The sequence below is a fragment of the Thermobia domestica genome, chromosome 11 (genome assembly GCF_964235325.1).
Source record: "Thermobia domestica chromosome 11, izTheDome1.hap1.1, whole genome shotgun sequence".
Lineage (NCBI taxonomy): Eukaryota > Metazoa > Arthropoda > Insecta > Zygentoma > Lepismatidae > Thermobia > Thermobia domestica.
In genome coordinates, this window is record NC_137464.1 from 147,404,406 (window position 1) to 147,419,867 (window position 15,462).

The window sequence follows — 15,462 nt, forward strand, 5'->3', positions numbered from 1 at the left end:
CACATAGGATGCAGTACGCGATTCCTCTGTAAATTTAAAAATATCATTTTCAGAAATTTTAACTGAACCTGTTACAGGCATTGTGTATGCACAATTTGATTCCTTAGCACAAGTAGATAAAGATAGAAATATTTATACCGATAACGCCTTCTAATTTATTCAGTTGAGTACGATGAGGGTTGTTGCCTATGACGATAATGATGATGAGTTTATTCTAAAGGAGCTAGCCATTGTAAATCGTGACGATACCTTTCTTCAAAACTTGATTTTTAATCCACCCTTTTCTTTAAATAAGTTAGGTGAGCCGATCATAACTACATACAAGTACGTGGGTGAGAATGTACGTATATGGTATTACCTGGCACGAAGGTGATGCAGAATATTTACATCTTAACGAAATACTTCAAACATATTGTTCAGATACTACAACCATATACACATACGGAATAACTAGAAAGTGTTTTCTTCAAGTGAAACTGACAATGTATTTAATAAACCATACTGTAGTTTCGAAACCTGTATTAAAAATAGGAAAATAGCTATTACAGAATGCAATTCACTTACCAGTTCTAAAATCTTCAGAAGAGTTATTTTGCTGATAACGATTGCCATATTTTAAGTACCTCTTAAGACTTGGTTTGAATCTGCAATTTAAATAGATAGCATCAGAAAAATTACTTCATTGTCTGCATGCTGATTTGGTGTATAAAATGCTAATAGTAAATATTGAGATCTTTGAAACAAAGAGCAAACTGTGCTTGATATTACATAACTAGACATGTCAACAATTATAACTACTTTTCAAAGTAAATTATTTATTAACATAAGTAGACCATGGGGTTGAGCGTAGCTAACCCAAAATTTTAACCTAAATATGTAAAGTAACACGTAAATCGTCATTACGATGTATATAAGAATTTGGAAATTAAAGTAATTAATCTCGGTAATCTTTAGAAACGTAGATATCATTCCACTGCAGTATTCAACACTGGACTCATACAATTGCTTTAGTCTATTATGATTACAATACTGTATTAACTCAACTATCGCCATTCCTCTGGACAGAGTAAATAGAATGTTAACTATTCTATTCTTAACTGCTGCTACGTCCCTCATCCATACCTCCTTTGTTCTCTACTCTCGCATTCCTCCAGTCAACCTCCCTTTCTCTTCGGAAAAGTTGACTTCCGTGTCTATATCATGCCTAATTATGTACTCTTGTGAAATGATTTATATTTCATATTTTTATACAAGAACATTTCTTATACTGGTAACGTAGTATTTACGTTTCTGTTTTACAGCTTTATAGTTTTTTTAAAAAAAAAAAAGTTTTACATAGCTTAAAGCATAATAAATCGTTAAGTAAATTTAGGAATAATTATGGATTTTACTTTCAATGCTTTGTAATATTATTTAATATGGATAATTCAAAGCTTGGGAAATATACATTTCCTTTTATGTGCTTCCGTTTGACCGATGCTATCCGCAAACAACGCAATGATATGCGTTGGAAAACAACAAGGACATGCTGCATACCAGGTTTCACTAGATATGACTTATTTCAGACGTTTCGTCTGTTTGAGCAATGAAGTATTGTTTCATGTTCGTACAAGGGAGGGAATGGGAACACGTGCAAAGTACTTCAAATACGCGCAAAGGAGTTGAAAACTATTGAACAAAAAATACGCTAAATTACAAAGCATGTCTACTTTGTACTGGAAGACATATTAATAATGATTTTACTTACATTAAGGTTCACATTTATACTATTTGCTTAAGTTTAGCAATGAAAGGAATATACAATACCCTACTTTATTACACGAGACTTACAATTGAATAGAGTACAATGTGAGAGCCACTGGAAATACTACAAATGTTATCACACAACAAAATTAAATATATTAATAGGTTGCAATAATTAACAAAAAGGCAGAAAAATGAAATAAAGACACCAAACGGAAATTTGACATTTTAATCAATATTTAAAGAGAAATTGGTAGCGTTAGTAGAGAAGGCTTCAATTATAAACTCACGTGGCAATATGGCCGACTGTGTTCTACGTTCTCTCTAGAGAGATATATCGTAATATAAGAGGATGTAAGAAAGTCAGTATCTCTTCGGTGGCCTGTCAAGGAAGGTCATACCTTTTTCGAGAAACGTGTGTACAGGTTGATGTTTATTTTAATCAGTACGTACATATTTTTGAATCTCGTACTGAATATGGCCATCTTGTTTTCAGTGGCGTATTATGTAGGCTACTGGGTCTACCGGCGGTAGCCCTAGAATATTACAAAATCAGTGTTGGGCAAATTTCAACTGAATTAACAATTAATAATTAATTTGTAAATTTAATTGTTAATTGCAATTAACAATTGAAGTAAGTAATGGTTAATTATTAATTGCAGTTGGCCATTAATAATGGAGAATCAATTGCAATTAATCAGTTGATTGAAAGTAATTGCAGTGGAAAGTAATTGCAATTGAATTCAGAAATTCAATTGCAATTGAAATTAATTGGCAATTAATTCAATTGCAATTAATAATTTCCACAGCAATTACTTTCAATTGATTGATCAATTGCAATTGATTTTCACTGATTAATTTTCAACACTGTAGTTCAGAGAGGGCGGGGCAATGAAAACTTTAGCCACGACCAATTGACTCACCACCTATCGTGACCCACTCTGACCCACCACCCATCATGAACCACTCTCACCCACTGTGACCCATAGACCTACCAAAACCCATTGTCATCAACTCTGACCCATGATTGAAGCCCTCTTCTCTACTGACTAAAGAGTTTAAACTTGTAATAAAAAAAGGCTATGACATTATCACTCATCGGAGTTTGAATTTCTGCGATCAATCGCTCAATCATCACTCTATTACAATAAGGGCGGATCTGACCTTTCTAATATAAATAAAATAAAGAGTTTGTTCGTGTCTGTCCGTCTATCTTTGTGCGGCCTGTTAACCAGACGAGTGAACCGAAACTTTTCAAAATTTGGTCATGGGTAGCTTGGTCTAGGCCCCAGATCAAGACGAATAGTTTTTTTTTAAATTTCGAACTAGGGAGGTCTCAGGGGGACGTTTACCGAGACCGGCTCTGGAGACCAGACAAGTTGACCGAGAGCTACCAAATTGTGGTCAAAGATACCTTGGATCAGGTCCCACACCAAGGCGAAGCGTTTTTGACAAAATAGGCAGTCTCAGGGGGGCGTTTAGAGGGACATGTAAAAGTAGTAAAAATGACGATATCAGTGTTGATTTCATGATTTCGCGGTCGCTGAAATCAATGGTAAAACTCTGATCGCATTAACTTCCAAATTTACCCTATTCGGCTGCGGGCCGTGGGTTAACGGGGAGGGGGGACCGAAACGTAAAAGTAATCCAAAATGATTGATATTAACGTCAAATCTATAGTTTTCGCGGTTGCTGAGATCAATGGTGACACTACCATTAGCGATGACTTTCAAATTCATCGACCGTGTATGCGGGCCTTGGGTCACCAGAGGGGGCAGTTCCGAGACATGTAAAAATAATCAAAATGACCGATATTAATGTCAAATCCATAGTTTTTGGGGTCGCTGAGATCATTGGTGATGCTTTCATTAGCGATAATTGTCAAATTTAGCCACCATTGTTTGCGGGCCGGGAGTCACCGGGAGTGGGGAATTGCGAGACATGTACAAATAATGGAAAATGACCGATATTAGTGTCAAATCCATAGTTTTTCCTATCGCTGAGATCAATGGTGTTACTTTCATTAGCGATGATTGTCAAATTTAGCCACCATAGTTTGCGGGTTGGGAGTCATCGGAAAGGGGGAATTGCGAGACATGTAAAAATAATGGAAAATGACCGATATTAGTGTCAAATCCATAATTTTCGCTATCGCTGAGATGAATGGTGATACTTCCACAAGCGTTGACTTCCAAATACAGCCCCCATCGACTGCGGGCCAGAGGCGTTTTTTCAAAATTGGAACCAGAGGATCATAGGGGCTTTTACCGGGATATGTAAAAGGTAGTAGAAAATGGCACATGTTAGTGTCACATTCATAGCTTTCGCGGTATCGGCTGGGGCTTAGAGATTTTTTTTTCACAATTCGAACCAAGGGGATCTGAGGGGGCGTTCACCGGGACATGTAAAAGTAGTAGAAAATGAACAATATTTGTGTCGAATCCATATTTATCGGGGCTGCTCAGATATATAGTGACACTACAGATAGTGTTTACGTTCAAATTCAGCCCCCATCGGCCTTCCCAATGAAAACACATTGTTACCTTATACATCGTATAATGTAACATGGCCCAGAAGTTTTGGGCAACCAGTATATATATGAATTTAATATTTACTAAAATTTTATTTTTAATATATAATTAATTAATGACTCGATTTGAAGTAGGTCGCAAAATTTGCGTTAAGTTCCTTGAACTAATGATTTTAGTATATTTAGAGGGAAATATATGGTAATATATTTACATTGAATAAATATTTGTATATTTAGCTAAAATATAATATTATTTTAGGAAATAAGGTAATTTCTGGTCGTTTTTAATCCTTTCCAATCAATTTTCATTCATATTTTTGGCTTAGGGGATCTTCAAAAGAATTCAAAATTTTTATTTCAAAAATCTTCATTAAAATTTTACATTTGTAAAGTCAGCCATAGTAGCTTCTTGAAGCATCTCTTTGTTTAATCTAAATTATCTGTGATTGGATCTTCCGCAATCACAGGTGTGGTTGAGATTTTTTCGGCTCCTTTGATCTTGAGAGAAACTCCTATCATCGTATAGTTACGTCACAATGATCTTCCAATTGAGAATCTTTTTCCTGTTGCCTTTGTTCTTTTGGTTGATGAAGCCGCCATGATGAGATGGGTAGTGCGTCTGATCTGCAGAAAATCTACAATTTAATTCAGTGTGGTTAGCTGCTAGTGGACCATTTTGGAGTACGAACTCCTGAGGACTGCGGCGCAATTCAAATTAGTTTTGACTTGCTCATTGTGTAAGGGTGAAGGAGAGCAAGCTGCTGGCGTCAGGTTTGCACGTTGTTGCAGAAACCCGAAGACATGGAGTTCCAGTCTCAAATATTTTGAAATATCCAAAATACTTGCCGGCCGGGGCAAGTAGGATAAAGGAATTTGGTAAATTACGAACTGATGGATTATTGCAGCAAGTAAGTGGTAGAAAGTAACGTTCCAAATTATTGTTGTTTTGGGCCAAGTTGAAACCTACAAAATTTCAAACCTCTTTCGGATTGGAAAAAAGTCTTATGTTATTGGCGTGGTGATGTCCACCAAAATGTGCTAAACGCTGCGTAGTTTTCCCGAAGTTATATAAACTTTGCGATGTGACATAAATCACTCGTTCAATGTGGGGGGGAATTGTTCTTTTGGAGTTTCAGTGTGGACGTTTGTTACCAACAGTGCATGAAATGTTTGTACTCTCGAGTACATACATTTCACCCCAAAATTATATTTTGAATATGTAATTTCGTATATTCTTTTTTTTATTTATTATTTTTCCGTACTGTTATATCACAGAACAAAATCCATTCTCTGGTTTGTGCTTACCTTCACTTTAGTTTGAATACGATGAGACAAAATGTATACAAAGTTTCGGCTCACGTTGATAACAAGGGTGCTTGTACAACTATTGGTAATGGGAGATGCTCGTCAGCAATAACACGTTCGTTATGTATTTTGAATTCCTTTCACCAGAAACAGAAATTCGAATTTTAAGCACATAGTTTAAGATTTTTTTTTTATTTTAACAATATACAAAATCAAAGCTGAATGGTTAACGTCCCATACGTCCTCGGTAAGAGGCGGTGCGTGTGCTATATTACTAATCTGTTGAATAAAAGTGATTTTTATATGTCTTAGGTTAAGTTAGTTAGATAGTTAGGCTAGGGACTAGGTTAAGTGTACTTTCTTTTCATGTGGATTTATTGAGTGTATGTATTGTCTCGAAAAAGGAAAATGTTTTGTTGTGGGAATCAAAGTGGATAGGTCTGAGCTCATACAAGGGAGGTCACCCTGTTGGTATAAATCCTCCTCGCTGACGCCACTTGCACAACGGTATCTAAAGAGAGAAATACTAAGAAAAGAAAGTAAAGTATGTAGCACACAGCCGTAATAAGTAGTGCATGTGTAGTACAAGGCTAATGTGATTTTGTAGTAAATGTCGTTATTTTCAATTTTTTCTTAACGACTAAACTAAACGAATGTAAAGCTCATTCATGAGAGGTGAAGAGAATAAGTAATCAAATGATAAATTTGTCCATTCAGCTATGTAAAAAATTTAATTCGTATGGAATAACCTTTGCGATTTCTGTTTCCTGTTTTTTTTTTTTTTTGGCTTGTTTTCATATTTTACAAGAAGTTAGTGTAATAAAGTATGCGAGTCGAAACCAAAATCTTTCATTATCCAGTACAGAGCTAATTACTTAAATCTATGTAGTAAAGTAACTTCAATAGTATTGTTAGTACTCAGAAAGTAGAGTTTTGAAAAGCAGTACGTGAATAGTGTAACGGAAGTAAATTATAGCGTCTTGAAAACGTACAGAATCGATTTCACTTAGTTTGACCGGGATTGGAATCACAGACCTGCCAGAAAATTTCACTTCGTTAATAAGATCAACTAAATTCACTTTGGCATTCAGTTTTTTTTTTTTTTTTTTTGAAATTCCATCCCGTTGCGCGCTTTAGATTCGATTTGAGATTTATTTTTAATTTTATCTGGGTTAGAAAATACAAACATTTAGATTTTCGAAGCACTCACCGTCAGTTTCACTCTTGGGTCAGTGTCTTGTTCTGTCGGATTGTGGTTTGTAACCTATCTCGTGATGGGATGCAGGCTATGAGCTGCGGATCGGGATACTGGACTGCGAGTGAGAATGAGGGAGGCTCAGAAATCTTCACATTTTGGGACGATTTGAGTTCTACTTTCCGGAGATGATTGGTGTAGTGGATGGGTCAGTGAGTGTTAACAGCTTGCCCGTCTGGGCCCGGTGGGTTCGCGTTCAGCAATCAGTGACACATTCACGCAACCATAATCTTAAGGAAAGTGAACATCATACAGAAACACAGTATCAGTATCATCATCATTTTATTTTATTTTTTCATTTTATTTTACATTTTTATTTTATATTACTTTTTTTTTTTTTGTAAAATTGGCGTTCCACAGCAAGGATCTGTTATTTCAACCTTTCGCGAGTGCTAAGTGAATCATGTTGAAAGAGCAGTGTAATGTAATGGGGACTGTTGTGACAAACGACTCCTTGAACGATGTGTAGTCACTCTTGAGTTTGTATATGTGTAACTTGGGGAAAACAATTTTATATGAAATGGAGATGTCTGCTGGTAGCAGGTCAAGTACTGAATCCCGTAGCCCGGATGAATATGTATGTTGTAGTGAAGAAATACAAGGCTTTAGTGTTTATTGTGACGGTTGCTCTGGATGGGTGCATGCACAGTGCTATAGTATAACCGATGAACAGGTAGAAGAATTAAATAAGTGTAGTGAGCCATGGTTCTGTAAAACGTGTGTGGCCAAACAGCTGACTGTGCGATCGCTACCAAAGTCACAGGAAAGTGGAAAGGAACGGGACACCACGACGCACGTTACGGGAGAGAAAAGTTTGCACGATGCTGCACCCGTAGTAGACCTCGCGACTATGCTAGAACGTTTTAGTCAAACCTTAACTTTAACTTTGGACCAAAAATTTGAAAAGGTTGACAATAATTTTCAAGACATGAATAAGAGATTTGAAAGGGTAGATAATAACTTGTTGACGATGAATCACAAATTTGATATGTTAAAGTCGGAAATGGTGGAAATTGTAAACGAAAAGGTTGAAAATGTGAACAAGGACGTATCGGACCTCCGGAACGAAGTTCGCGATTTGTACGCTTCGGTGGGGGAATTTCAGGATACGATAACAACGCGGGTGGACACCGTTGAGGAGAATCTCCGGTTGTTAGCAGAAAAGCAAAATCGCAGATGTGATCAGCTCGCCAAAGAACTATCGCATCTCGAGTCGAGCACCCAGAAATCTTATGACGTACTCGAGGCTAAGATCCAAACTTTGGTGAAGGATCGGGAGCAAAGAAAACCAGGTCGCGTCGGTCGCAAGCGTTCACGTGACTTTGTTGGTTGTGAGATGGTTGACTCTGACGGAACAGACTCTGACACCCGAGTGGATGTACCAGTCTCTTCGGTTGGGGAGACTCGTACTGTCCCAACGGTGACAGTCTGTCTGTCAGCCGACCAAAGTTCACACTAAGAATGTCTGGCCGTTTGACTTAAATTCACATTCGTTGGTTACAAACAATTCCAGTCCCACCTGTGGGGATATCATGAGTGGTCAGGTTGCCTCTAGGGCTTTAAATCCATTATTGACGTGGTCTCAGGCTTCGGTCTCGACTTCCAATATATGTAGTTTAAGTCATGTAGTGTCCAGTAGTGCCGCAGACAGGACTTCTTCGTTTGTTGGAATTCCGGAGGGAGTATGTAGTCACACAGTGATATCGATGCCAAGCAACTTACCTTTTGGCCCAATTTTCTTCGAATTATTCATTGGGCCTCTTATTCGACCTCTTATTCGAATTTTGGACAAAATTATTCTAATGCAAAGAGCCATGTGATTGGCTGCAATTCTCCCCTGAATCCCGGCAGATATGAGGGATGTTCTGGAAATAGAGCGTTGAATCTTAGGCTGTCGGAAATAAATCACTTACCGAACTTCACTGGAGAATATGGTTTGGCCAGGTCTTTTCTAGAAAACTTAGAACAGGCGTTTAAGATAATCTCCGCGTCGGAATACGAACGCATGGTTTTGGTACCGTGTTGTTTGTCGGCTGGGGCCAAGACTTGGTACCAAACGGTCTGCAAAGTCATCAACAGTTATGCGGACTTTGTGCGTCTATTTAAGGAGCACTATTTCTCGGCCAGGATGGAACGCCTGCAGAAGAAATTCATCCAAGGAATGAAATTTGACCGGTCCAAGTATAACCGGCTAACTGACTTTGCCTGGAAGGTCATAGCCGAATACTATGTTGTGGCACAACATCGAGATGAGACAGAACTCATTGAGATTGTCCTAGATTGTCTGCCGGCTGGAGATGCTAAGTTGTTGCGAGCCGTGGAGCCCAAGAATATCCAGCATCTGATTGTTAAGATAGCCGAAATAGAAGGCCATCCGGAACCTATGGAACCAGTGACAGATAAGAAATTCAAGCGTCTGCATATTCGGCAGGTCAAGATAGGAAAAAAGACCGAAAAGAACGGGAAGTCTCAACAGACAAAAGACACTTCGTCGCAGACGGAGGAGGACGAAGGAAAGAAGAATGGTGATGCCAAGGGAAATGGAAATGGCAATCGATTCTTGGGGAACCGAGGTCGAAGAAGAAATTTTCAGGCCAGAAGACCTTGGCACAACAACAACCGAAGGCAAAACTGGGGGAACGGAAACCAGAATGCTCCATATGTTTCCAACCCTAACTATCAATCGGGAGCAATGAACTTTAGATGTCATCGAGGTGCATCCCAACAGTGCGCGCCGAGTTCGAACCACATACCGGGGGCGCAAGCCTATCCGGGTACATGCCGAATTTGCCTCCTGGAGGAGGAGTGGCAACTCCCACATCCACTCCTCCCCCAGCGGTGAACATGGCTATGTCCACTGGTTGGCCTTCACCGTATACGACGTTCATGCCGCCGATGGCGCAGTCATCTGAAGCGAATGGGAATAGTTCGGGAAATGCATGTCGCAGCCCTCATTTGGGGAGACTGTGGACTGCGATATGAATTCCTCGACTCCCCAAAAGGAAGAAAGTTCGATAACGGAACATCAAAAATTTTGTTTGGCATCAACCTGTTCAGTAGTTAATCTCGAACCTCAAAATTCAAAATTAGATGTTTTGGAAACTTCCGGAATTCGGAGAAACAAATCGGGCACGCCTCTGTTCTCGGTTCGTTTCGTGATAGACGAGAGGGAGTGTGACTCCAGTGCGGAAAAGAGTGTTCTTTTATCCTATCCTTCACCCACTCTAACTTGTTCGGTAGGAGAGTTATCTTTAGTCTGTATCCTAGATTCTGGAGCGGATACGAATTTGCTCTCGGGAGATGCTTGGAGACGAATAAAAGAGATCTATCCTTCTGCCAAACTTCGACCGAAAACTAATATCTCTTTAAAAGGTTTTGCAGGAGACGAATCATTCCAAGTTAAAGGTTTCCAAATCTTAAACTTCACTATCCAAGGTTGTGTTTTTGAAGTCCCAGTCTATGTTGTCCAGAAATTAAAAGCACACTGTATTTTAGAATTTCCGTTTTTCGTTCGGTATAACCTTTCTCTAAATTGTAAGTCTAAAGAAATTTTGCTTCAATCCGACTCGGGACAGATCATCTCTATTGACATGGAACAGCAGCATTGTTGCCAGGTTACTGTCGCCGAATTAACTTCAGATAAAGAGGACAACTCGTTATTTCAGCCATCGGTCACGAAGGAGGAACTTCGGGACTTTGTTTCTCAGAGAACCGATCTCGATTCGGATTCTCAAGAGAGGTTATTTTCATTATTAGTTCGATTCAGGTGTCACTTCACAGAGAATCCCCGTATCATAAAGGTCGAGCCGTATAGAATACAGCTTTCCGACGACCTCCCGGTGGTAGGAAAGTTGTATCCTGTACCCATTCATCTTCAAAAAGAGTTTGAGGAGGTCTTAGATAAGTGGGTAAAACTTGGGATTATCGTTGAAGGTCCTTCACCTTACAGATGCCCTGTACATATTGTGCGTAAGGCGTCTGGAGAGCTAAGGCCCGTGATTGATCTGCGTGGTATCAATGAGCGTGTGATTGCACCAAAGATTCAGGTCGAGCCGATCTCCGATCTAATCGCGCGAGTCAGTGGTGCAACCATCTTCACCTCGTTGGACTGTACGCAATCATATCATAGTGTCCCGATCCATCCAGACTCTTACAAATATGTTAGTTTTGTTTACAAAAGACGTCAGTATCAAATGACTCGGTTAACAATGGGTTTGAAATCATCACCAGCGGTTTTTCAGTCTGTCATGCACACCTTTTTTGGATTAGAAACCTTCAAAAATTTTCTTATAGTTTACCTGGACGACGTACTTTGTTTTTCATCTTCCATAGACGAACATTTCCAGCATTTAGAAAAGGTCTTCAACACTCTTCGTTCGGCTAATCTTTCTCTCAATTTTCGGAAATGCAACTTCTTCAAATTCGAAATTCCTTTTCTCGGTCATCTTGTTTCAGGATCGTCTGTAAAAATAAATCCTAAAAGTAATGAGGCCATCCGTCACTTTCCCCTTCCACGAACTAAGAAGGCTCTACGGAGATTTCTTGGTGTCGTGGGATGGCGAAAGCGACATTTTCAAAGCTTCGCAGGTTTAACTGCTCCATTTTACGATCTCCTTAAGAAGGACCGGAAGACAGAATACTCTTCAGAGTTATTAGAAAAGTTCGATCATCTAAAAGAACTTCTAAGTAGTCCTTATGCTCTTGCTCAACCTGATTTCAATTTGGATTTTCATCTGTTCAGTGATGCCTCTGCGGAGTCATTGGCTGGCTACCTGGCTCAATTTCCCCTGGGACAGGATGACCCGGAGGTTATTGCGTACGCGAGTCGGCGAATAAAGCCGCATGAGGCCTCCTTATCAGTCTTCCAGTTAGAGTTGGCAGCTGTTCTTTTCCTCTGCGAGAAGTTCTCCTACTTCATTTTGGGTCGACGGACTACGGTCCACTGTGACAATGCTGCAGTCACATATGCTTTCAGTTTGAGAAATCTCGATGCTCGAACTACTCGTCTTCTGCTTAAACTGCAACGTTTTGATCTGCAATTTGTTCACATCAAGGGCTCTGACAATGAAATCGCTGACCTATTGAGTCGTTATCCTCCAGAAATTCCTGAGGCAGAAGAGGATCATTTTATAAACTTTTTGACCGCGGAGGACGCTGACCTCTTGGATGTCGCGGAACTGAGGCGAGAACAGCGGAAAGATCCGTATTGTAGAAAGCTACACGCCATTTGGAAGGGTTCTCGAGACAATGACAGGATACGAGTGGATAATCATTTAGTTTATGTTAGATATTCTCAAAATTCTGTTTGGCTGCTGGTCATTCCTGCCAGCTTTGTGGAAAATATTGTTTCGGCGATTCACAACAAAGGCCATTTTGGTGGGAAGCGATGTTTGTCGTTCGCTAAGGCCATGTTTCACTGGAAAAGTATGCGTGCGACTTTTACTAAGTATATTCAAGAATGCCTTCCTTGTGCACGAACTAAGTACTCGTACAGGGTGATCAGAAAGGAACCCTGCCATGTTGAGGCCTCTGCTTCCTTCGAGAAACAATGGCTCGACCTGGTCGGGCCCCTTCCTAGGAGTCAGGGTTATAAGTATATCTTGTCTATCCTGGACGTCTACAGTCGCTTCGTGTGTTTCTTCCCCCTCAGGACGGCTCACGCGAGGGAGATTGTGGCTGTCCTCGAGAAAAGATATTACTATCAACTACCTTATCCTAAGTATTTGGTGAGTGACCAAGGTCCGCAATTCTTGTCGCGCGTCTGGCGAGAATTTTGTCAAAACATCGAATCAAACACATACTTACCACGCCATACCATCCTTCCTCCCATGGCATTATCGAGCGCAGACATCGTGACCTCCACCGTATTCTCCGCCTCTATTGTAGCGAGAATCAATCCAAATGGAGTACCTTCCTAAAAGCCGCCCAAGATTTGTGTAACCATTCCTGGTGTGATGCACTTGGATGCACACCGGCAGAGCGTTTCCTATGCTACTCTGCGTCCAAGAGCTTCAAGGAGAACTTTATCTGGCCAAAAGAGTCACTTCCTGTCAGTGAAGACAAGAAACTCGTCATATCTAGTCCAGCAACTGTGCCCAAGAAAGAACGTAAACAGCAGAAGCATGAGGACACCATTACCGAAGGCTCGTTGGTAATGGTTAAAACACATCACGTGTCATCCATACCAAAGAAAATATTCGCCAAGTTTATGGATACCTACGTAGAACCATACATTGTTTCCGCTATAACCCGAAATTCAGCTAGATTACAAAGTTTAAAAGGAGAAAATATTGGCACGCAGAGTTTCGACAACCTAAAATTATTTCGATGCTCTGAAGAAAAGAGGAGAGAGCTGTTGGGAGGTTGAACAGAAACAAAACATAGTCGAGAAAGAAAAAAAGAAAGAATCGTAGGTTAAATTTAGATAAAGATAATTCTTGGTTGTTTTGTGTCTATTTTGTGTCCAATTTTCCTTTTTCGTATAGAGTAGTTATAAAATTCTTTGTTAGGCTTAAGGTCTCTGAAAAATTTTCCAAAACATTTCTTATATTGATCGCATTGCATTAGTGTTTTATGTCTAAAATGTTAGGTTAGAGAAAAAAAAGGAGCTTAAATTAGAACTTCTAAGTTAGATTTTTTTTCCGAAGCTCCCGGAGGATGTCACCTTATACATCGTATAATGTAACATGGCCCAGAAGTTTTGGGCAACCAGTATATATATGAATTTAATATTTATTAAAATTTTATTTTTAATATATAATTAATCAATGACTCGATTTGAAGTAGGTCGCAAAATTTGCGTTAAGTTCCTTGAACTAATGATTTTAGTATATTTAGAGGGAAATATATGGTAATATATTTACATTGAATAAATATTTGTATATCTAGCTAAAATATAATATTATTTTAGGAAATAAGGTAATTTCTGGTCGTTTTTAATCCTTTCCAATCAATTTTCATTCATATTCTTGGCTTAGGGGATCTTCAAAAGAATTCAAAATTTTTATTTCAAAAATCTTCATTAAAATTTTACATTTGTAAAGTCAGCCATAGTAGCTTCTTGAAGCATCTCTTTGTTTAATCTAAATTATCTGTGATTGGATCTTCCGCAATCACAGGTGTGGTTGAGATTTTTTCGGCTCCTTTGATCTTGAGAGAAACTCCTATCATCGTATAGTTAAGTCACAATGATCTTCCAATTGGGAATCTTTTTCCTGTTGCCTTTGTTCTTTTGGTTGATGAAGCCGCCATGATGAGATGGGTAGTGCGTCTGATCTGCAGAAAATCTACAATTTAATTCAGTGTGGTTAGCTGCTAGTGGACCATTTTGGAGTACGAACTCCTGAGGACTGCGGCGCAATTCAAATTAGTTTTGACTTGCTCATTGTGTAAGGGTGAAGGAGAGCAAGCTGCTGGCGTCAGGTTTGCACGTTGTTGCAGAAACCCGAAGACATGGAGTTCCAGTCTCAAATATTTTGAAATATCCAAAATACTTGCCGGGGCAAGTAGGATAAAGGAATTTGGTAAATTACGAACTGATGGATTATTGCAGCAAGTAAGTGGTAGAAAGTGACGTTCCAAATTATTTTTGTTTTGGGCCAAGTCGAAACCTACAAAATTTCAAACCTCTTTCGAATTGGAAAAAAGTGTTATGTTATTGGCGTGGTGATGTCCACCAAAATGTGCTAAACGCTGCGTAGTTTTCCCTAAGTTATACAATATATAAACTTTGCGATGTGACATAAATCACTCGTTCAATGGGGGAGGGGAGAATTGTTCTTTTGGAGTTTCAGTGTGGACGTTTGTTACCAACAGTCCATGAAATGTTTGTACTCTCGAGTACATACATTTCACCCCAAAATTATATTTTGAATATGTAATTTCGTATATTCTTTTTTTTATTTATTATTTTTCCGTACTGCTATATCACAGAACAAAATCCATTCTCTGGTTTGTGCTTACCTTCACTTTAGTTTGAATACGATGAGACAAAATGTATACAAAGTTTCGGCTCACATTGATAACAAGGGTGCTTGTACAACTATTGGTAATGGGAGATGCTCGTCAGCAATAACACGTTCGTTATGTATTTTGAATTCCTTTCACCAGAAACAGAAATTCGAATTTTAAGCACATAGTTTAAGATTTTTTTTATTTTAACAATATACAAAATCAAAGCTGAATGGTTAACGTCCCATACGTCCTCGGTAAGAGGCGGTGCGTGTGCTATATTACTAATCTGTTGAATAAAAGTGATTTTTATATGTCTTAGGTTAAGTTAGTTAGATAGTTAGGCTAGGGACTAGGTTAAGTGTACTTTCTTTTCATGTGGATTTATTGAGTGTATGTATTGTCTCGAAAAAGGAAAATGTTTTGTTGTGGGAATCAAAGTGGATAGGTCTGAGCTCATACAAGGGAGGTCACCCTGTTTGTATAAATCCTCCTCGCTGACACCACTTGCACAACGGTATCTAAAGAGAGAAATACTAAGAAAAGAAAGTAAAGTATGTAGCACACAGCCGTAATAAGTAGTGCATGTGTAGTACAAGGCTAATGTGATTTTGTAGTAAATGTCGTTATTTTCAATTTTTTCTTAACGACTAAACTAAACGAATGTAAAGCTCATTCA

The 15,462-nt window shown here is 38.9% G+C and overlaps 1 protein-coding gene across 2 annotated transcripts in view; it reads right to left on the reverse strand.

Annotated features, from left to right (window-relative positions):
* Window positions 1-15,462, reverse strand: part of LOC145664482 (protein snakeskin-like) — a 212,042-nt gene that overhangs the window by 57,006 nt on the left and 139,574 nt on the right. For both annotated transcript variants that reach the window (XM_081731200.1, XM_081731201.1), the window contains exon 2: window positions 565-644. In XM_081731200.1, coding sequence (XP_081587326.1) covers window positions 565-612 — 48 coding nt within the window. In that variant the 5' untranslated portion in view covers window positions 613-644. The remainder of the gene's footprint in view (window positions 1-564; window positions 645-15,462) is intronic.